At 42.2% G+C, this 23,487-nt stretch overlaps 1 protein-coding gene across 1 annotated transcript; it reads left to right on the forward strand.

The window, feature by feature from the left end:
• Nucleotides 1-11,803: 11,803 nt before the first annotated feature.
• On the forward strand, nucleotides 11,804-18,386 carry LOC310702173 (ferritin light chain-like). The gene is made up of 3 exons (XM_083493666.1): nucleotides 11,804-12,182; nucleotides 16,046-16,192; nucleotides 17,221-18,386. Exons 1-3 carry the CDS (start codon nucleotides 12,009-12,011, stop codon nucleotides 17,716-17,718), a joined length of 819 nt encoding a protein of 272 aa, XP_083349792.1. The 5' UTR covers nucleotides 11,804-12,008; the 3' UTR covers nucleotides 17,719-18,386.
• The last annotated feature ends 5,101 nt before the right edge of the window (nucleotides 18,387-23,487 follow it).

Consider the following 23,487-nt stretch of genomic DNA (forward strand, 5'->3'; position numbering starts at 1 on the left):
TTATTGAAACCAGTGGTGGCTTTTCAGATCTCCTGATGGAACCCATTTGCCTGTACTTTCCCATGCCTTTTCATCTTCCAAACTATACACACTATATGTTAGCCAGACCTAAGCATTAAGTTTGGACATAGGAAGCTGTCTTCCCAGGGTTTCAGATAAGCCCCGCCTGCCCACCCCCCATATCTGGAGGTGGCCAAGGACTGAAGCAGGGATAACCTGCCCCCTCCCAAAGATTCACATAATGCTTTTAATGCCACTGGTGTTAAGCTGCTCTTCACAGGCAGCCATATGTGACTGTACCTTTCTCCAGTGTAGCCAGGTGGCAATTGGGCATAGTAGTATCTGGATGCATTAATAAGAGACTTTCTCCCTTGCATAAATCCAGGCATGCCAGAAGAGATGTTATGTACTGACTGACAGCTGGAACTGTCTATCTCCCAGAAACCAGGCATTGATAATCATTAAGACAACCCCATTAAGTTCTGACTTAATGTCAGCAATATAATATTAGCTCTGATCAAGTGATGCATAGGAAGCTGCAAATCATAAGGGGCTTCTGTTTTTAAAGGTTTTAAAACCAGAAAATGTCTTGGAAGTACTGGGAATTAAATGTGGTACATATTGCTTAAATACTTTCTTGTGTTTTTCACTTGACCAACAATGTTTTGGGGTGTAGACAGACGTTATATCAAGCAGCTGCTAAATTTGTAACAGCATATAGCTCTAACAGTGTGTGTGACATTCAGCTGTGTGACATTGCAGCTTTTCATGTTTTCCCATCCCTATGCATTGATTCCATTATTCAGTTATTTCTGTGACTATATTTGCAAGTAAAGAAAGCATTTGTGGATACTGAATGCCATCGTCTTTGCTTGGTTTCCCATGTGGAAAGTAAGTTGGCCACTCTCTTCCTGTATGTTAAACTGAAACCAAACCACATTGTCTTGTGTGATTCAGATGCTTGATGTGGTTTCCTGTGGGAGCTAGATTGCATTGAAGGGTTGCTAAACTTTTGAACGGACTAAGTGACAGGATTTTGTCCAAAAGAAAAAAAAAACCGTTGTAAAACGACATGCTGTAATTGTCATGTTTAGCTTACACACACACACACACACACACACACACACACACACACTCGTAGTTTAATTTCCCAATAGTGAATGAGAGGGAAACAAAGTCTTATTTCCCCCCAAAATGGATTCAGACCCTAGCCAAACTGAGCAGCCTCTGAAGCACTTCAGACTGAGGTGGGTCATTCTGCAAGCTGGGATCCAAATTGAATCTTGTGGTAGTGAGTGCACAATCCTAGTATATAGCAGTCAGGTGCACCTATGCCCTATTCATACACATTTTTGTCCTGGCTAGTGAAGCATACAGATTTCAGACAGTAAAGAGGCAAAGGTGGGCAAAGGAATCTTTGGTTCGATAAGGTGTGAGGCTTCCTGGTTGCAAATGGTTTTGCTGCCTCTCAGATACAGGAGGATCAGGGAATGATTCTACACTCTTCTACCAGAAACAAGGTCTCCATCTGTTATTTTCTTCTCTGCAACCCTCACACTTTGAAACAGCATAAGAATGCATGGAAGTTTTCTAACCACTGGCCTTCACACAATCCACCATTTATAAGCTAATCCTCCTTAGTTAAAGAGCACAAGGCCTGGTAAAGCTTCTGTGTCCACTTCTCTTATTCTTCATTGTCCACACTGTCAGGGAGAAGCTGAAGAGCTAATCAGTGTGTAATTCAATCGGTGTCCAGGCTGTGTCACAGTACAATGCTTAGCTTGTAGTGCCACGGGTTAAGTCAGCCAGCTACTGTTATCCTCGGCAGCAGGTGTGAAGACTGTCACTCGGTATAATTGTATGTTACCACTTAGTTGAGTTCCATTGCTGACGCTACTTCACTCAGCACTTAATGAGTGTTTTTCCTACAGACGCTGAGTTAATTGTAAACTGCTAACTGTAAAAAGGGCTCTTCAGATATTATGGCATTGCACTGGGAATTCTTGCATCATATTAATGAGAGCAAAGAAAATCAAATTTTGATAGACATTGCCAAAATCTTTCCAGTTGCTTCCAAGTCCTCATTTCCTGACTTCGGACCAATAAGTCATAACACGTGACAGAATTGGTGTGTGTACAGTTCTGGAATTGATAGTGAAGTTCACATTGTGATTTGGACATTTCCAAAACCTTTGATTTGATCAAATTCTGGGAAGCAGGGTGATCAAAGAGGTATTTCCATTAGAACAGTCTGTTTTCCTGACCACCTTTACAGTGTGTCAGTATATACATTGTGAGATAACTATGATTATTTACAGTCAATTGTAAAGTGAATAATCTGACAGTTTCTCTAAGCAGCAACCATCTTGCTAATTAAATTATTAGACAAAATCATGGAGGATAACGCTATCAGTAGCTACTTAGTCATGATCACTCAAGAGGCATGCCTCTTGAAGCCAGTCAGAAGAATAACAATGGGAAAGGGCTATTACATGCATGTTCTTCTTACAGAATTCCCATAGGCACCTTGCTGGCCTCTGTGGGGAACAGGATGCTAGACTTAACAGGCCTTTGGTCTGATCCAACTATGCCTTTCTTACATTCTTAAATAACAAAGAGTCTTGTGGCACATTAAAGACTAGCAAAGACTATATTCCGTCATAAGCTCTCATGGCCCATAGTCTACTTCATCAGATGCAAGAAGTGCTGTCCTGAGTTGTCAATGCAAGTGTGTGTGTGTGTGTGTGTGTGTGTGTGTGTGTGTGTGTGTATTTCTTTACATGGTTGGGGATAGAGAACTATAAACAGTGAGGTCTGAAGGAAATGAAATGTCTTATGCTTAGAATAGCTTTGCATCCATTGGTCTCTAGCAGAAAGAACAATGGTTTCGAAACATTTTGTCTCCAAAATTATCAGCACTTTTGACAAATAATGCTCTTCTGTATGTAAAAAATAATCTATATCTGCAAGGAATTGGCAAACAGGAGGATGACAGCAAACTTTTACAATTTACAAATAAAATCTCTCCCTCAACTCTTTGTGTAATATGTAATAGACAAGATAGTGCACTGAATATTTGGGATATATACAGTGCTGATACACATCTAGCATCCATTGTTACATATGCATTTCATTTGAATGTCAGCCCCTCCTAATGCATGATCCAACCACACATAGCCATTTGTTCTTAAAGCTGTTTTTCTTTTATGCAGAGGTTTTCAGGGAAATGGTGTTATTTTTGTCAAAGTAATGCCAATGCTATATCCTGGCTTTCATCAAAGGTAAGCCTACCAAAGCTTTCAGCATTGCCCTTGCAGTGCATAGCAGTGCAGAAACAGCTCCTGATAGATTTCTACAGAAAATACTCTTATTTATCTGCCATGTAATCCTTGGGTGATGATTTTCCAAATAAAGATTTTAATCCTCAGAATAAATAAAACTCCTGCCCTTTCCTCCTTCAGAATTCAAGAATTGCATGTAGAGATGGAATAATTGTGAACATTCCTGCTCTTACACAATTTATCCCAATATAGTTGTTAAAGTACCCATATAACTGGAGTTTTGGACCTGATCAATCTGTCAGCCATTTCTTATGCTGTTCCAGTCTTTTCCAAAATACCATAATATTTGGTTTTATGAGGTTGAGTTTTCCTTAATGTAAAGATACAAGATCCATTGCCATTTTCAGTGTTCTCCATTTCTGTCAGTTTCCAATTTGTAATTAAAGTTACAGTGGTGCCTCGGGTTAAGAACTTAATTCGTTCTGGAGGTCCGTTATTAACCTGAAACTGTTCTTAACCTGAAGCACCACTTTAGCTAATGGTGCCTCCAGCTGCCACCGTGCCACTGGAGCATGATTTCTGTTCTCATCCTGAAGCAAAGTTCTTAACCCGAGGTACTATTTCTGGGTTAGCAGAGTCTGTAACCTGAAGCGTATGTAGCCCGAGGTACCACTGTACTAGTCAACTGGGGGGGGGTGGATTCCAGCCCTGCCTAGTGCATAATCTTCAAAAGTAAGCAAGGGAAGTTTTTCATGGCATAGAAATTATGAAGTTTGACACCTGTTGGGAATGGCTGCAGATCAAGTTGTAAAAGCCACTGGAACAGGATCTGGTGAATAAAGAATCTTTGGTAACCCAAAGTGTAGGAGATACACCAAATCAGAAACAAAATGGAGACATTCTGAAAACTGTAGAAGTAAAGGAAACTGGCCGCACCATATAAAGAAATATATCAAGATTACAGATGTACTTAGCTGTTGTCTGATGGTGCTTTTATCTAGGTGGTCAAAATACAATATGGCCGTCACTGTAGGCATATCTGACAAGTCTGCTTTTGCCTAGAATAAGTGGTTGCTTGCTGGTTTGCTCTATCATCCGCATAAAGAAAGTCACTGCAGCTCTCTTCTGACCTAACTCAGAAGGCAGTCTTGCATTTCTTCCCTCAAAAGGCCCTCTCATCTATGCTTTGGTTCTTCTCACGAAGGCATTCAACCAGGTTTTCAATTGTACCACCTCATTTTGCAGGTGACGTCTCACATCATGGATGATTCTCTCATGGCAGGGGGTGAAGGGGGGTACTCCTTTCCTTCAAAAACCCAGAAACCTCTTGGGGTGGGGGGAAGGTAAGCCATTAGGCAGAATGATGCTGTTGCCTCAGGCAACTGATTTTTGTTTTATGAAAGGGCAGAAAGCTTTCTTTCTGTCTGTGTGTCTTTCTGTCTTTCTTTCATTCCAGCTAAGAACAGGGAGAAGTGGTTGTAAGATTTGCTGCCTGATATGCCAAATTAACTTGCAATAATAACCTGACCGTTCTTGGGTACTATGCACCTTGACTACAGCGAGTCTCCATTTTGCTGCTTCACCTCAGGCAACAATGTGCCTTGGATTGGTCCTGGTCTTTGGTTGTATGTGTACCCATCTCTCATAAAGATGGGTCTCTGCCATCTGAAGTGGAACCATCCACACACATACTTACCATCTCAGTGAGGAATAAGACAGAGTCATGATGTTAGGAGGACAGACATATTACAACAAGGGCCTGGGCCCTTCGTATTGGTGATAACAATACACATTAAAACAGCTGCCAGAGGATGGATGAAGCACCTGCTGTGGAGAGCAGCAGCTGGAGTTCATTTTGGGTCCAAAGGGCTGGGGCCAAGCAGACAGGCTGCATGTGCACTAATCCAGCACCATCACCACCTCCACCACTGACAGGTGCCCCCTTGAAGAAGGAAAACTATTTGGGGAGGAACCCAAGTTTTATAAGAAGAACAAATCCCCAGCTGGCTTAATCAGCAGATCTCCAATTACTTCAAGGGAATTATAGTGACTTCCATAAGTGAGGATATGACCCGTTCCCCTCCAGTTGCTGCCTTGGCTCATTGCTCTTCATTTTGCTATATTATTTCTCTCCAGCTTAACTGTGAAATGATTTTTTAAAATTATCATTATTTTGTAAAACACTGTATTACTGGAATAAGACTCCATTCTCCTCTAGTTAGCATTATCACAGTGTGCTCTAATTATTGGCTCCTTTCCCCTATGAAGTCATGCTCTGACCATGCCATGCAGCCCTTCACAATGATGCATTGAGTAGATAAGTGTGGCAAAGAACCTCTGAATGAAATATTGGCACAACAAGTGTTCCCTTAGAAGAAGAATATGTGACCTTGGCAAATGTAAGAACAGCATCCACAAAGAATTCTGTGGTAAGTGATTAGTAGATGACCCAACTGAAGCTCCTGGAGTGGAGGAGGGTGGAGATACATCAAAACGAGGAGGGCTGCCAATGTCTCAACTGGTTCTTAACTGTATTTTAACCTGCAACTATTAGGCAGGTGAGAATGTTTATCTCCATGCTATGGAAAGTTCCAGCTTCTAATTTCTACCTATCTCAAAGGCATGTCAAGAGAACATTTGAAATGTAGGCAATGCTGATGGAGAGTATTTGTCTAGGGTGAAGTCTAGAGAAAAACTTAACAAGCAATTGGCTGTCAGGTCCTTTTGAGTTGCTACTTGGTAAAATTTGTCACTCTCTTTAATATACTGGACCACCAGGTACTGGTGGTGGTTCCATTTTGGCTTTTTTGGGGGCCTTCCAGCACATGGGAACCTCCAAGCAAAAATACAAAGAAGGAAAACAATGCATTGAATGGAAATGCACCACCATTGGTGGTGGCTTGGGGAGGCAATTTGGAACAGAGAAGCAGTGTGAATGGAAATAGTTAAGCAGCCCTCTCCTCCCGCTTCTCCACTTCAAATCCTCCCGCCAAACCTGCTTTCCCCTATACTTGCAAAACGGCTTTGCTAGGCTTGTGTTACATGTGTTTTGTGAATACTGTAGACAGGGTTGTCAGGTAAGATCAAGTGGCAGCAAACCTTTAGCAGAAAAAATATAATGGGAGAAGCATAAAGTTTAGCTACATAAACCAGAACATAGCCTTTAGCTCCACAAATAGCCATCTTTTTTATTTAAAACACCCACCCACCAAAAAAACCCTCATTTCTTTTTTTGTGTGGGGTGGAGAAGTCTGACAAAAATACCTTACACTGAAGATTGAACCCCAAACTAGAGAGCACTGACACAGTAAATCTGGCTCAAACCTGTTTTTGTAAAATGTCATTGGCATAAATGATATTTTATATAAATAAATTATATGCACACATACACAGAGAGCGAGACTGGTAAAATAAATTCAGCTTGTATATTCTGCAAGCTGGTATGGATCTGTTTTGGAGGTACATTTGTTTACACTCAGTGTGGATGTGCCAGTGTACTGTACAATGTGTCAGAATAAGCTTGAAGGAAAGGACATCAAATGGTTTTAGGTTTCACAGGTTTCTCTATATATAAACTACTGGTTTCAGATTATGCAGTAAGGCCCTTGGATGAGAACTCTGGATAGAATCTACTGAGAACACGTCTTGTGCAAGTTATGTTGGAATGAATGGGATAATATTGCAAATGCTACAACAAACATCAGCATTGAATATATATTTTACAAGCCCTCAAACCAATCAACCACTTCCTGGAAAAGTCGCAATGGAGATACTGGCACAGGAGGAGCAAGGAGACAGAAGGGGCAGCCCACATTCTCCAGCAAAGCAAAGAACAGGGCTGATGGGTAAAACAGTCCTGTCACCTTTTAGAAAAGAAACACACAGGACAGACAGGACGGTGTTTTTTCCACTCAAAGGCAGCAAACAGTCAATTGGAAGAGATAAAAAGTAGCATGTCTTAAGGCAGGAAATTCAGTTCCAAATCTCCCTGGTTTTGGCTCTAAAGGACTCTCCAGCCACCACAAAGGGACAGATCTGATAATAATCTTATTGTAATCAAATCTTATTGGGGTCAGATGCTGCATTTCTGACTGTCTTAAACATCCTGTGGAGAGGAAGAATTTGCAGTAATCTGCGCCTATGGCATAGGTGTGGCATCCTAGCCACCTTTGCTCTATGCTGCAAGTGATGTGTAGAGAAACAGAATGAATGTTTAGTTAATAAGAATCATAGATCTGAGGGTGATTCTGGGGGATATGCAATACAAGATGCAACTACTGCATCCCTGACACAGAGAGGACCATCTAGCCTCTGCTTAAATGCCACCAGCAAAGCAGAGCCCATCCACCTCCTGAGGCAATCCGTTCTATTGTCAAATAGCTCTTGCCATTAAGAGCTTAATGTTTACTCAAAATCTGCTTTCCCTACAATTTCTTCCCATTAGTTCTAGTTTCACCCTCCAGAGCAACAGAGAACAAGTCCCCGCTATGGAGGAAGCAGGAACTGCATGAGGAGCAAGAGGCAGCAAATGACTTCTTCTCTCATAGCAAGAAAGCACAGGCAACATAGCTGTGAAATAGGGACCTGCTGCATGACACCTCCTGGCCTACAAGATGAATCTGGAAATTTCCCTAAGCCCCCTGTGGGCTTTCCAAAGTTATATTGGGGAGAGGATTGGACTGAAAATGTAGGGGACACTGAGATTTTAAGCTGGGATGGGAACCTTTGGTCCTTCAGCTGTTGTTGAACTATAACTCGCATCAGTCCCAGAGAGCATGGCTAATGGCCAGCAATGATGGGTGTTGTAGTTCAGCAATATCTGGAGGGCCAATGGATGGGGCTAGTTGGATGGCTTTGCCTGAAAAATGAATGTGAGAAACAGAACAGTGCCTTTAAAATGAATGTGAGAGGTAAACAGAACTCATTGTCCCTACTGCTGCTGGTGGTGTCCTTGTAAGCATCTGGCCTTGTGGCTCAGACCTCTCCTGCATCCTAATCCTCTAATGGTGATGAATGCAGATGCCAGGTTCTAGCCATGGGACAAAAGAGAGTTGCTCCTGAAAATAGTGCAAATGCTGCTATGGTGCTTCTGTGTAGTCCATCTTGCACATTCCTGTGGTGGAAGCTGATGAGTTTTTGGGGGTGCAGTCTGAATACAGAATGAACTGGGTGGAGGAAATTCTCAACCAGGCTGTCTTTCTTCATTAGGTAGTAGAGTCCTAACTCTCCAGCCAAAACAGCGGTTTCATGCCTGCTCTTCCCTTGGAAACAGGTTATGTCCCTCTGGAAGTTTGTTCATAGGCCTGCCTATTGACTCTAGAAGCAGAGATTTGCCCAGGCAGATCTCTCTACTGCCCTTCAACAGAGAATACTGGAACAGATATTTTTAGGGAGCTGGCATAATTGACATATTCATTATTAAACTGTGACATAATGAAAAGGAGAATCAAAGGCTGTGTGCAAGCAGTAAGGGAGGGAAATGTTTTCAACAGTAATTTTAATTGCCATCTTCTGGGTCACTTTTAGTCACTTGTTGTAGCACATGTAGTACACCCAACTAGCCCAGTATCAACCCATTCACTTTTTAAAAAAACTACAGAAAAGACATCCTAACATCCTAAAGTGGTTACAAATCTGGTGATTCATAAGACTTTCACACTGCATTTGACTAAAAAGAAAAAGAAATCTCTGCACCATAAAACTGAGCTTTGGAGAGCAGCTGCACATCTTTTCTGCCAAGTGGAGATGCGGTAACTAATCCAGAAAATGAACAGAGCAACCGTCTTGCAGGATAAAGAACTTCTTGAAAACAGGCAACAAGTTCACATGGGTATTTGAGTAAAAGATGGAAACTATTTCTCCTCTCCGTGGATATTATTAACACCACGATCATGGCTTTCTTTGCCCACGCAATTTGGCAGAGCAAAATTCCTGATGTTATTCTAATGGAGAGCTTTTCCATACCTAAATGTGATTATCACAGGAATGGTGTGACATGGGAATGACCTGGTGTCTTCTGGGCTTCAGGCTTCATCCTGACTCTGACAGAATTAAAGCAACAGGGATCGCTCGTGTGTGTCACTTGGATCCTGCATAGGTTGGCTGTGCACAGGCATGAGGCCAGGGTGCAGGCAGCTTGGGGATCTGAGCCAGTGCAAACATTTCCTAAGAGTGATATTTAAAATATTCAGCCTCAAGCATCCCAATGTGTACTGTGCTCTGCAGGCAGAAGCTTGGTGGAGTTCAAGTGTTTTGTGCCAGCACAACCCTTTGAGGATTACAGCTTGGCCAGGCTGTGACCGTATGTGTGCAACCTTAAAAGTTCTGTGGGAAGCAATGGTACTCCCTCCAAATGTATTTATCAAGGGTCTTTTATTTCAATACATACAAAAAAGCAACACCCCAGTTAACCTGTGAATTTTGACTATTGTCTTAGACAGGGTCCCTCATCTGCCTACCCTGTGCAAACATGTTAGCATGAAACTCTTCAAAAGATGAATAACTTTAATTTGAAATGTAAGGCATTGATGCAGAAACACACACATCCCATTGCCCATCCATGTGCATTTGAATGTTCTCAAATTTCATGTGATAATTTAAGGTATTTACTCTAATAATTAGAGCATGTAATGGGATTTATGCAAATGTAATTATGAATTGATAGGGAGTAGTACTCTTTTTAACAAAAATAAATTCAATAAGCATAAGCTGGTAGAAACTCAGTGAACAGAAACTTATCACATTTGAAAGCTACCTAATCACACTTCTGGTTTGCTGGATTCTGAACATTCCTATGGGTTCTTTTTCTTTGATAGCTTTTTCCCCTCTTAATGGTTGTTTGAAAAACTGCAGATTATTACACATGATAAAGTAAATAGGTTATCACAAAACATGGATGCTCAGCTTTTTCATAATGCACCTCCCATGTGTTGCTCTTTTAAAAAGCTGCCGAAATCTCAGCAAATATTCAGCATGCAGCCAAAAGCTTTAGCTTACCCTCTATCTCAGCATGGGGGCAAAGAGACAAGAAGAAAAGGGAGGGAACCAAATTATATGTCGACTATACATGTTTAGATGCTAAGGGTATTTTAAAAGTTTTATTGATTTTAATTGTTGTTTTTAATGATTATATACATACTATATATTGCAAGTTTGCACCACCAAGATATACAGTTCTTAACGGATCTTGCCAGGGCTATTTACTTAATAAAAGAAATTGGTTTATCCACCTTAGCCATCCTCTATGAGCCAATCTTGCAGTATATGATAAGAGGGGAGAAAGGTAGCTGGAAAATTGTAAATGACAAACAACAGCAACGAACGAAACGAAACAAAACGCCTTCTGCACTCCCATAGTTTGGAACAGGACAAGAGATCTGCAAGTGACTCACCAAGGGAACACGGGAAAGAGTGGATAGCACCAATTCAATCAGTAACTGTAGCACTCAAGCAGAAGGGAGCTAAAGAGATAAGGAAGGTTTAGCCGAGCAGCCACTGACTTGGATTGCATATGCTGACTGCGTGTTTAAATAGCAGCAGTCAGCACTGTGACTGACATAGTTTCTATATGGCTCGGAGGTATCCTTGTGATTGATCACTTTCTCATGCCCTGCCTGAAATTTTTTGTGCTCCTAGGTCAAAGATGGACTGTAGCTCAGTGGCAGAGCATCTACTTTAAGTCACTGACTAGAAGCAACCTTAGGCGAGACATCTGCACAGATTGTGCCCAGAGAGGCATTGGTGGGTTCTTTTAACCTCACAGGTAACTGAGGAGGAAGAAAGCGGGACTGAACTAGTGAAAAAGGTCTTGCTGCCATATATTTAAAAACTCAAGATTTAGTCCACTTCACACAAGGCAAGAAAATCCCTATTGTTGACCATGCAGGCATTCAGATTATCTGTTTACAAAGTGAACCCATAAAGCATAATGCTTGGCATCTCAATGGCAAGAGAGAATGGGACTGATTTTTAGTAAAATGTGCTCAACTGAACGTAGTAAAATTCACTGCTTGAATCCGGAGTTTGTTGCTCCTCTTTCCCATTTCTCACTTCGTAATCCAAATACAGAAATGACATCGGCTAGGGCTATTGGATCTTTATTTCCTAGAATGTGCATTCACTTTAGGGTGCACATTTCCCCCCGCACTTTCCATTCTGCGGTATGTTCGGACAGCAACCTTCACCAGCGCTGCTTTCCAGCACGAGACTGCGCAATCCTCTGCAGTGTATAGAAGTATTCAGGGAAGCCTTTCGGCGAGGCTAGTTCCCAGGCTAAACGGGCACGGGACTTCAGTCTTAGAAAACGCGCAAGAGCGTGCAAAACTTAGGAAGGGCGTGTGCGTGTGAAGTCTGTCAGCGAATGCAGGTCAACGTGCCCCTTCAAGCCTGAGGGGAGTTCTGTCACGGACCGTTAGGCAGCTCTGTCCTGGCAGGAAAGGGCGTGTGGGAGCGGGCCCGCCCGCGGCCAGGTGCGCGCCAGGTGCCCGCGTCCCGCCCTGCCTCTGTATATATAGCCGCGAGGAGACGGCGAGAGCGCGCGCGCCTCTTCACCTTCTTCCCTTCACGAGCTGCTGCTTCCTGGTTGCTTCTTTTTTAAAAAAAAAAAAAAAACTCCACACTCGTCTCTTGTTTGATGTTCCAACTTCAGGCAGCTCCTCAGTGACGCGGCGGCCTCCCCGTCGTGCCTTGGGCCGGCTGCTGGAGGAGGCCCAGTAGGAGTAGCGGGCCATGGCCGAGCCGAGTCCGAAAAGGCTCAAGAGCGGCCTGCCCTTGTGCGCCATCCACCGGCATGGCAGAGCTCTGGGCAAACTCGTGAAGCAAAACTTCCCGGCCGTGGTGGAGGAAGGCCTGTGCGGAGTCACCGGCGCCCTGCTCGAGGTCGCCTACGTCTTGCAGTTGCTGGTAAGGCCACCGCGCAGCGACCCGCTTGGCGCGCCAAGGCAGGCCTGGCGCGAGGCGCTGCGGCTCCTTCGGCGCTCCGCCAGCGTCTCTTTCCTCTGCGTTGGAGATGCCTCTTTTCAGGGCCACAACGAGGGCTCGCTCTGGGTTAGCCTTTTCCCATCCTGCCTCACCTCGGGCCTCTTCAGCTGGGGTTCTTTCTTTCCTCATTTCTGCTCTGCATTTAGACCGGACTTGCACGTCCACCATAGCCAGTTCTCCCCCCCCCCCAACCCAGGGTGCACAGTACCGGCACTTCTTTTTTGTGTTGTTAAAAAGTGTGACACTTACTGCCAGTGGCGTAGCGTGGGGGGGGTGCAGGGGGGGCCGGCCGCACCGGGCGCAACATCTGGGGGTTAGGGTTAGGGGGCGCAAATCCAAGGGTTAGGGGGCGCAAATTACTTGCCTTGCCCCGGGTGCTGACAACCCACGCTACGCCACTGCTTACTGCAACAACTTCATGGTGACTGTTGTTTAGTTGTTTAGTCGTGTCCGACTCTTCGTGACCCCATGGACCAGAGCACGCCAGGCACTCCTGTCTTCCACTGCCTCCTGCAGTTTGGTCAAACTCATGCTGGTAGCTTTGAGAACACTGTCCAACCATCTCGTCCTCTGTCGTCCCCTTCTTCTTGTGCCCTCAATCTTTCCTAGCATCAGGGTCTTTTCCAGGGAGTCTTCTCTTCTCATGAGGTGGCCAAAGTATTGGAGCCTCAGCTTCAGGATCTGGCCTTCCAATGAGCACTCAGGGCTGATTTCCTTCAGAATGGATAGGTTTGATCTTCTTGCAGTCCGTGGGACTCTCAAGAGTCTCCTCCAGCACCATAATTCAAAAGCTGATAATACCAAGGTCCCAGGTTCGAACCCCATATGGGACAGCAGCATCTTCCTGCATTGCAGGGGGTTGGACTAGATGATCCTCAGGGTGCCTTCCAACTCTACAATTCTATGATTGTATGATTCTATTTTATCTGGTATACTCCTTTGCCACATATGGCCCTGTCCTCAACCTTAGGATGGAGGCCCATTCCCTTCCTTCTTGTCACTCCGCCATGCCCCCATTGTGCTATGGAGCCAGGCTCCCACTGCTCTTCAAATGCCCTCTCCTTCACAGATGCTCCTTATGCAAACCACCCATCCTTCACATGCAGAACCAACCTCTTGTAGGGTCATGTTGAAATGCTCATGTGTCGGAAGGCTATGGGAAAGAAATGACATCGTTTTGTCCACCGGGTGACAACTGGCTGTATACACATGGATTGTACACAACTGAATGGATGTATGCAGAATTGTTCATTGTAACACCAAGCTAAATTATTAATGTATCTCCCCCAAATTTCAGGTTTCTATTTCATAAGGCAGTATTGTAAGTATTTTGGGGGTATGCCAAGTCCACTGTTTTGAGGGAGAGATGTGCACGTGTGCCCCATTTTGATGCCAGAAGTACTTTTTGTGAGCAAATACTTAGCTAGGTCATGTGGATATACCCTAGCAATTTTGATACAGCCATGAATGAGCGAGTCAGACAGTACCACACATCTTATATATTATGGTACATTTTGCTGCTGTATGAAATTACTATATTGCTATATTCACTGTATTTACAATGTCTAATATTTCTTTTAAGGTTGTTCATGACATATAAATAATAATATGCATGGAAAATAATGGTTCAGCATTTACTGCAAGCGGACACTCATAAACTGATGCAAAGCTCCTGTTCAGCTGTGCAATCTTTCCCCTTTGTATAACTCACTTCTGTCTGTTGCTATCTGTCGTGATTTCTTTTTATAAGAAGTCTTAATTTTGGACAAGTCCTGCATCTTAGGAGGCCAGAACCAAGGAAGGAAATTTACATGCTGACTGACTCACTTTTGGATATGTGAACAGTAGTGAATCAGTCTTTAAGAGACTCAGTGCCTGTAAGTATGGGGGCAGAAGTTAGGCCCTTTTTACTTGCGAAAAATATGAGTGTTAAATGAGTCTGGTAGGCAACTGACGGTAATGAAGCTACACTGATTATACGGTAGAGTAAGAGAATCAAGGAATGAAGAGCAAGGATGGGGAAAGTGATGAAGCAAGGGAAGAAAAACTGACTCAGAACTTAGTGGTGGGAAGCTGTGACAACATCCTTCAGCTGTCACTGCATTCCTTCTAAAAAGAGAAGAGGGGAAGCTGCTGACAGCACTGCCCTGATTAGATATAAGGATCACAATTCAAGATGACAATATTCTCAGAATATGAGAACATATTCTTCCAGCAAAAACAATGAGAAAATGGGCGAATAATAGCCATAAAGTCCCATCTTCTCTGCAGGCACAGAATGTACTTGGGCAATTGCTGGAACTTAGTATGAATCTGGATCTGTTTCTTTCATACTGTTAATGATTTTCTTCATGTTTTAATGTGGTGAAGACCTTAGGGAGTGCTTTCTTATCTCATATATCTATCTGATTGGCCAGTTGACTGGATGGGACATTGGTTTATTTGCCGGGGTTCTTCTTATGTTCCTTTGAAGTTTGAAGGAGGGTAAACTTGGTAGGCAGTAAACTGAAGAGGCAGTAACCTGAAGTAAACTGAACATGAAAAGTAGCAGTGATCCAAGACCTGATTCTTACATTATGGAAGTGACATTGTTTCAATTTCCCCATGATTCCATTCCACACACTGTTTTGAATAATAAAAAAATTCCTTCCAGTAGCACCTTAAAGACCAACTAAGTTAGTTCTTGGTATGAGCTTTCGTGTGCATGCACACTTCTTCAGATATTCAAAACTGTTTTGAATAATGTAAGAATTCAGAAACCATGTGGAAAAATCAAGCTCTTGTGGGAAGAACAGCAATAACACCAGGGGCCAGATCTGGAGGATGGGGTGTGTAAGAAAGTGGTAACATGACACAGGATGTAACTATGGGAGAAGAATGGCAATCATGTTGCCTGTATATCCCCCTGCATACTTTCCACTCTCCAACTACTACTCCAGAAGCAACAGCTTCTAACTTTCTGCAACAAAAGAAGTGACAAATGGTACAGCCTCTAACATTCCTTATCCTTACAAATATCTACTGTAGAAATATACAGCATCCTGATTCAGCCAGAGATCTGCATGCATAAGCAGTCTTGTGTGCATGTTGCGTTTGGATGAGCATCCTTATTCACATCATCGTGTGTACTTGAGTCCTCATACACTGACTAGATGCATCTTTGAATGAAAATAGGCATCTGTATCATCCCCCGACACCAATTCAACTACTTTCAGTTTTTTGAAAAACATTTCAGATAGTTCTGCATTCTGTAAAATAACAGTGTTTACCTTTTTTGAATATAATTGTGCTAAATCAGATCCCAATCACATTAAGGCATGAGTGAGGAGTACGTGGCTCACCCTGTGTCATTGGGCTCCAACTCCCTTTAATCCCAGCCAGAATAGGCAGTGGTCAGGGATATTGGGAATTGTTGCACAATGACATGGGGGGGCGCTATAGTCTCCCACCCCTAATTTGGAATATTAGTAAACTTTCTGGAAAACTAATTGCCCATGACTACAACTAAAACAAGTTATATGGTCTTTTGTCTGACGTACAAATATTTTTTTAACTTAACATATACATACCCCAGGGTACCTAATTTGAAATATTGTTTCTATCTATGGCAAAAGCAAAAGTTTGTGTTTTACTTCTAAAATATATAGGTTTTCCAGAAATGTTTTTTTTTCTTCTACTCCTTTTGAAGTTTAAACCTAAGTATTGTAAACATTATGCAATATTATTGTACTTTGTATATGAACTGCAGTGGGTGTTTTGCTTTGTTGTCTATTTGAAAAATATAGGGTGAAATCTTTGATCATTCTGATATGGCTTTACCAAATGTTTCTAAATTCTTCCTGGACCGGGCTAAAGAGGAGAGGGAAGCAGCAGAAGCTCTCATACAATATCAGCATGACAGGGGAGGCCTCTACTGTACCAGAGTTATCCAGGTATGTGGCAAAGTTTGTCCTCATGCCAGAGGTTTGACTTCATAAGATGTATGTCTCATGTAACAGATCAAAAAAGAACTCGCACACATATCCCTTATGGTGTGAGCTACATCTGCATTTAGCTACACCTTTTTTCATGTTAGCCTAGAAGCATAAAGTGAGAAGACATGGAGTTTTTTTCTGTCGTGTTTCTGCATGACACCTAGCAGGTTTCATGCCTCTCACAGTGAAATGATAGGGTCAGATTTGGAGCTTGGCTCCCCCCCCCCATACAAATTCAAATTTTCTTTTTTCTTTTTTTAACATTACTGTAACCATGATTTGAGTTCCTCCCCCACTTCCAGAATGTGAATGACATATGTCCATGTGTTAACAGGTATAGAAGTGCTTTCACCCTGCCATCTCTTGCAATTCGAAGCAAATATATATGAAAACTATTTTGTTTTTCTGCTCAAAGGCAACTAATCTGGGAGACCCAGCACAATCCATATCCTTTGAAAATCTAGCAAATTCCATTTGATATTTGTTTAATCTTATGTCTTGTGGACATCCTTCCCTATGCAAGCAAGCAGCACCCACATGAACAGCACCATTCCATGCTTTTAGATCCCATCCTTCCTTCAGGGACCTGAGGGTAGAGTACACGGGTTCTCTCTTTTTTATTGGAGATCTGCATGGATCAATGTTACACTCATGCAATTTTATGCAGCTTTGTAGCAGTATGGGTTGCTACAACCCATTCTAGGCTTTCATTATTTTATTGGCAATGAACATATTTTAGGGATCAATATTATCCACACCAATTATACAAACACTTGGCTAACATATCATCCTATAAAAGCTGTAATAAGCTTGGTGAGCTGCCTTGTGTGCATATATTAATTTTCTATATCTGTATCCCACAAATCCCAAAGATGTTGCTCAGAAGACAGAGGTAAGAGCATTACAGCACAATCAGTTGAAAATGTAGTGGAAACAATTGCGACTTCTACTATTTGCCATCTTTGTTCTGCTCTTTGTGATTCCAGAAACCACCCAGTGTGTTAATAAGCGGTGTTGCGGCAGCTCTGGAAGTAGCCCTAGTACAATGGAAGATGATGGCGGGCCATTTTGAAGAGCTTTATGCTCTGAGTATCAAGAACTCAGACCCTCACACTGCAAGCACAATTAAGAAGCAATTTCTAGCACCCAAGATACAGAAGATCAAGTTGATGGGAGATCTAATTACCAATGCTCGTAGGCTTAGGAATGCCCAAGATAGCAGAGGTGACCTTGAGAACTATCTTATAGACCGTCTGCAAAAAGAACTAAAGATTGGGACCGATTCAGAAGCACACTGCAGTCTCCATGCACCATTTCAGAAATGTACAAGAGCTGCAAATGAGCTACAGCTTCTGCGAGAGGAGTATCTTCAGCCCAAGAATGGGATAAGGCCAAAATACCAAGGCCAGTGTTGCTCCCTCTCTCAGCCTCGGTGGAAGGACTTGCGGGAAAGAGATCAAAGGCAGGAGCACAAATGGCATTAGATTGGCTGGGATATGAAGTATGCCACTGCTGAGCAGTGCTATGATATTCATACATCTCTAAATTGTCCCGGAATAGTTGTCTATAGGTTGACATGATTTGTGAAAACAGTCCCCACAAACAGGGTAACTGTACCATCATGATTTGGTCATTGTTGATTATTTTGTTCATGATACTATGTTTGAAAAGGCAGTTATTCCACCATGGACTGCAGTCCTTTCTATGAGTTCAGGAACTCCTTACCTTCATCTAAAAGTTATACTAACTCTTACCCACAATATTGAGCTCTAGACTATCATGTATCTAGTATAGTCAGGCATTATGTTAGCTTGAATAAGTGCATAAATGATAACCTTGTATTTTTCTACTATGTAGTAAGGGTCTTTTATAATGCATTCCTTTAAAATAACAAGATAAATTAGATTTTAATATTTCAATGGTTGCCTTGCTAGAAGTTTATTAACCTTACAGAGACTTCTATTTTAGTGTATATCCATTTTTATGCTTTTTTTATATTGCCACATAGCTTAATGTAACCACAATAAAATTGTTTACCTTGGTGCATTGTACTTACATTTTTAAGGTGGTAGTTTAGTACGAAATATTTTACTACATATTTGATATGCCTGCAATAGCAGTGATAATAAATGTTGAAAATTTAAAAAGAAAATATATCTATCTTTTGTAATTTTTCATGATCAGCCACATGTTATGCTGCTGTTGGGAAGAAGCCATATACATGAATAAGGCTTTTTAATAAATGAATTCAGCACACCCTCTGCAGTCACAGTGCTTAACCATGCTTGTTTTCCATAACACAGAGGGGTGTTCAGGGAGCAGGTTTAGAGACCTTAATTCCCATATGTGGAGTTCTGTCATTCTCATGGGTGAAGATCCTGTACTAGGACACTGCTTTAATGGGAGAGAGGGGCACATTCTGTCCTCCACCCCTGACAAATTACCACTAGTAGTGATTCTGTCATCGTATGTAATATGTCTCTGCACAGAAATCCATTTCACTTTAATAAGTGCTTAATGATGTCTAGATTGTGCCCAAGATAAAATATCATAATCAAAACTCCTTTGTAAGATTTAATTATTGGCATTGCTCCCTTGTCTCTAACACAATTGGTGGTATTATTATTATTATTATTATTATTATTATTATTATTAAAATTTGTATACCGCCCTGTACCTGTAGATCTCAGGGTGGTTCACAGGATAAAATCACAGTATAAAAACACCAAATACATAATCAAAATAAAAACAAAAATAGTAAATAATTGTTCAAAAGGAATTGCAATGTTTTGCCTTCTTGTTTATGAGGACAAAAAGAAAATCTTATCTTTTCACTGGACCAGTCCTGCCAATAGTAAGTTTGAGGGTGTCAAACATTTTAGTGACTGCATGTGAATGGTTGCAGATATACTACCTTTGCTTTCCAGAGCAGCTGGAATATACAGTTATGTAGGGGAGCAGGGAGGGAGTCAATAGCAGACCACACTGGGACGTCTCATGTTTCGGCACTGGGGTACAAATAGGTAGTGGCAGTACAGAATCAGAATTAGGTTAAACTTAGCTAGCTTTACGACATTACGTTAACAGAAAAAGATGATAATATACTGTGACTACACTCAGCATCTTTAACATAATGCTTTAGAACTGGATGAATACATAACTCCCACTTTAAGCTCTGTAGAAAGTAAGTTAATTTTATTCCTCAAAGAGTAACTTTTATTTTAACACCAACCAAATGAAGCAGGGGGATAGTTTTGTTGAGCTAGTTTTGTTGACCTCAATCAAACTATAATACTTAACATCAGTTGGATAAATATTTTGCATATGCTAATAATCCGTTCTGAAGTTCAACAATTATTCACAAATCCAAGTTTTAATGTAATTTCCATTTCACAATTCCAGTGCATAGCCTCAGTTTCTTAAAGCAGCATGTTTTGTGGAAGGGAGCAACATGGAAGACGGGAATTTTCTGTGGATAAGTAGTGTGCATCTAAGTTAGTAAAGATGTGACTGCATGAAAACTGGCCTTCCAGGCTTGTAATGTCATGAAGATTATCCTGAAGTAGCAAATGCAGTGTCAACAACCATGCCATCCCTTCCTTAATTGTAGAGTCATAAGCCATACTATATGGAGCAAGGAACTCTTAATCTAGCATGTTGAGAAAGACTGATCCAAATAATTCTTAGATGGGTTGTTCCAACATTGTAGGCCAAAACTTAATAACTTGTAATAAGTTTAACTCCTGTTAGCTCACAATCTACAAGTGGCTGGGGCAACCCAGTCAGATGGACAGGCACAAATTATCTGTTTGTATCGCAGCAGGTCCTATTGAACTAATTGGTACTGTACTTTCTTCCAAGTATAGGCTGAGAGTTTATTTCTGATGGCTTTCCTCAGATTATCCTTCCGACCTAAATTTGTCCCTTGCATCTTAAATTATCCAGATGCTATTAACTACGGAGAAACTATTCCTCACAGGCCCACAATATATTTCAGGCAGCTCCCGTATTCATTCTGTTTTACTCAGTTTCCATACATAGATGAGAAATAACATTAAAACAGTGAGCCTTGAACAGTCTATGATTAAACCTCTCCATTCTAAGCACACTGAAAATCAGTGTCACGTAGTGGACGGAGTGTCTGCCTTAGCCTGAGGACGCTGAGGTTCATATCTTCTCTCTTTACAACCATGAAGCTTCTTAGGTAGCCTTAGGCAGATTACTACACCCCCACACACCCCACCCCACCTCTCTTACCACACAGGCTTGTTGTTTGTATGAGAGAGAGAAAAGGCAAACTGAATATATGCTGCCCTGAACTCCTTGGAGAAATAGTTGGATATGAAATAAGATAAATAAAACTACACTCTCTGGTTTATTTGTTAAGTTTGTTGCATTTAGTCATAGCTCCTTCATGGAGGATAAGACCACTAGTCACAATGGCCATATGCTACCTCCAGGATCAGGTAAGCATGCCTCTGATTAACAGTATGGTGAACACCAGCAGGAGAGGGTGACTCTCCTCATGTTCTGTTTGTAGGTTTCCTAGAAGCACCTGATTGGCTTCAGTAGAAAAAAAAGGATGCTGGTTTAGATAGGCCTCTGGTCCAGCAGGGCAGCCATCGAGTTCACTGGAGAATACTGCATTGGCCCACATGGTTATAGTTCAAAAAACTCTGCATCCTTTATACCAGATATTACCATCAGAACATATTATAGCCTACTGGAAGCTCAATTGTAACAGACCAAAAAAGACAAAAAGAAGACATCCGTTTAAAATAAAGGAAGATTTCACCTGCTAGCTACTGGATCATTTTAGAAAGAGAGAGGGAGCATCCCCTAGTGGACCATAAGTATAAAGCAATATTGAAAGAGTGTTGGTCTGCTAAGATACCAATCTTCGTCACTTTTCAAAAGGAATCCATACGAAACCTCACTCATTTTGAAGCCAGCCTGAGCAGTTACTGAGCTTTTGAGTGTTGACTTTTGTACAGACGTCCGGCAATTAATCTTGGGCTTCCGTTTGAGCCTGTGTTTAGCACACACATTTCAAGAATCATGGACATGTGGTTTGTTCATATATATCTAAAAGCTGACTGCAAAATAGTTTGCAACAACATACCACTGACTAGCTACTTCTACATATAAAAAGTGTTGACCCTTACATGTGCTATATTTGATGAAGAGAAAGAAATGGATACATCTATTTTTCTTGAGGTCACTGTGGTAAAGGAGACTAATGAATATTAGTCTTTTAGTGCAGCAGCAATTGTGCTTTGGAACTCCCTGCCTATTGACATTAGGCAGGCACCCTTGCTATATTGTTTTGTTGTTGTTTAGTCGTTTAGTCGTGTCCGACTCTTTGTGACCCCATGGACCAGAGCATGCCAGGAACTGTGTGTGTGCACTGCTTAGAATTTTATGATTAAGCAGCACACAAGGTTTTCAAAATAAAAATAAAATATTGCAACATAACCTCCTGTTTTTTCCATACATACATACCAGGGTGTTGCACATAGCATAAGAGGTAAAGGTAAAGGGACCCCTGACATAGGTGGGATAAAATTTGCTGCCCTTTACAGCAACAGGTTTCTTCCCACTATATCTCCTTATTCTGGTTCTGATATGGGGAGACACCTTGAAATAGTGCAGTAAGCCGGGAGGTGGTTAAACTGTGACCTTGTCCATGTTGGAGAGGACAGGACTCAAACACCCATCATCTCTGACCATTGCTGGCAGGGGCTGCTGGGAGTTGCAGGCCAAACAGTATCCATCAGGCCACAAGTTAGCCATCCCTGATCTAAGGGGCATAAATAACCAGCATCATGTCTTTGCCGAACGCAACAGATCTGGTTCCTATTTACAGCTAGATGGACTCACTAGAATCAAAGACCTAGGAGAGCAACTACATATCACAACAACCTTGCTGCATATAATACACCAAGTGCCTCCGGCTGCAGTCCTATACATGCTTAAAGGTAAAGGTAAAGGTACCCCTGACAGTTAAGTCCAGTTGCGAATGACTCTGGGGTTGTGGCACTCATCTCGCTTTACAGGCCAAGGGAGCTGACGTTTGTCCGCTCCGCAGACAGTTTTTCCGGGTCATGTGGCCAGCATGACTAAGCCGCTTCTGGTGAACCAGAGCAGCGCACGGAAACACCATTTACCTTCCTGCCGGAGCTGTACCTATTTATCTACTTGCACTTTGATGTGCTTTCGAACTGCTATGTTGGCAGGAGCTGGGACAGAGCAACAGGAGCTCGCCCCATCACAGGGATTCGAACCGCCGACCTTTTGATCGGCAAGCCCAAGAGGCTCAGCAGTTTAGACCACAGCGCCACCCGGTTCCTCCATGCTTACATGGAGGTAAATCCAACGGAACACAGTGGGACTTAACTCCCATTTAACATTTTACAGCTGATCACTTTGCCATTGCCTGTCCTTCCCACACGTCTGGAAAAGTTGCTATCCTTATTTAGAGGATCTCTGCACCCCCTTTAAATTTCCGATCCTCCCCAATGGAGCTATTGGAACCCCACTTTATTGGGTTGCAACAGCAGCCCTGTATCTTCAGCTGCTAGAAACTGTTGCAACCTCAAGATTGTTAGGTCTTCGGTGGATATTCACTGAAGACAGGGTTTTCATAACTGTGACTGAAAAGCTCAAGCAGGCAGCTGGAAGGGACAGCTTAGGCTGCAGGGAAGCCTGGATGGGAAAGCAGATAATTTAGGAAAACGGACCCTTTTTTTGGCCAGTGTGAAGAAGTGTCTTCCTGCGCATTATGAAAGTGCATGAAACATGCCACGCCAGTGATCAACGTGCAACAGCAGGCCTGAGGCTTCTCTACCCTCGCTATAACAAAAAAATCAGAATCTGTTACTTGATTTATGGGCAATTTGAAGTAAACCAGTTTGGGTTTTTCCCCTCCCAATTGTTTAACAACGATCACAAAAAACTTATCCGCTTCCTCAACTTATACTTCAGGGATTTGTCGGGGTTCCACATGGGCGATTGTGTGTGTGGAGCAACTGTGAGCTCAGTTCAGTTCTGGTACTCAAACAAACCCCTGGTCTCGGAGTGGTTTAAGCGTCTGCCTCTTGCACCCAGGTCTGGTTATCGGAAAACAAAGTCGATTCCACAAGCCTGAAGTTTGCCTGCTCCTGGGTTCCTGTATCAGCGCCATCCAGCTCCACTTAAAACGTGTTTAATTCACGTGTCAAGTCAAGTTCAACTGGGCTTACTTCTTAGAGCTC

The sequence above is a fragment of the Podarcis liolepis genome, assembly GCF_965112155.1.
Source record: "Podarcis liolepis genome assembly, chromosome: 1".
NCBI lineage: Eukaryota > Metazoa > Chordata > Lepidosauria > Squamata > Lacertidae > Podarcis > Podarcis liolepis.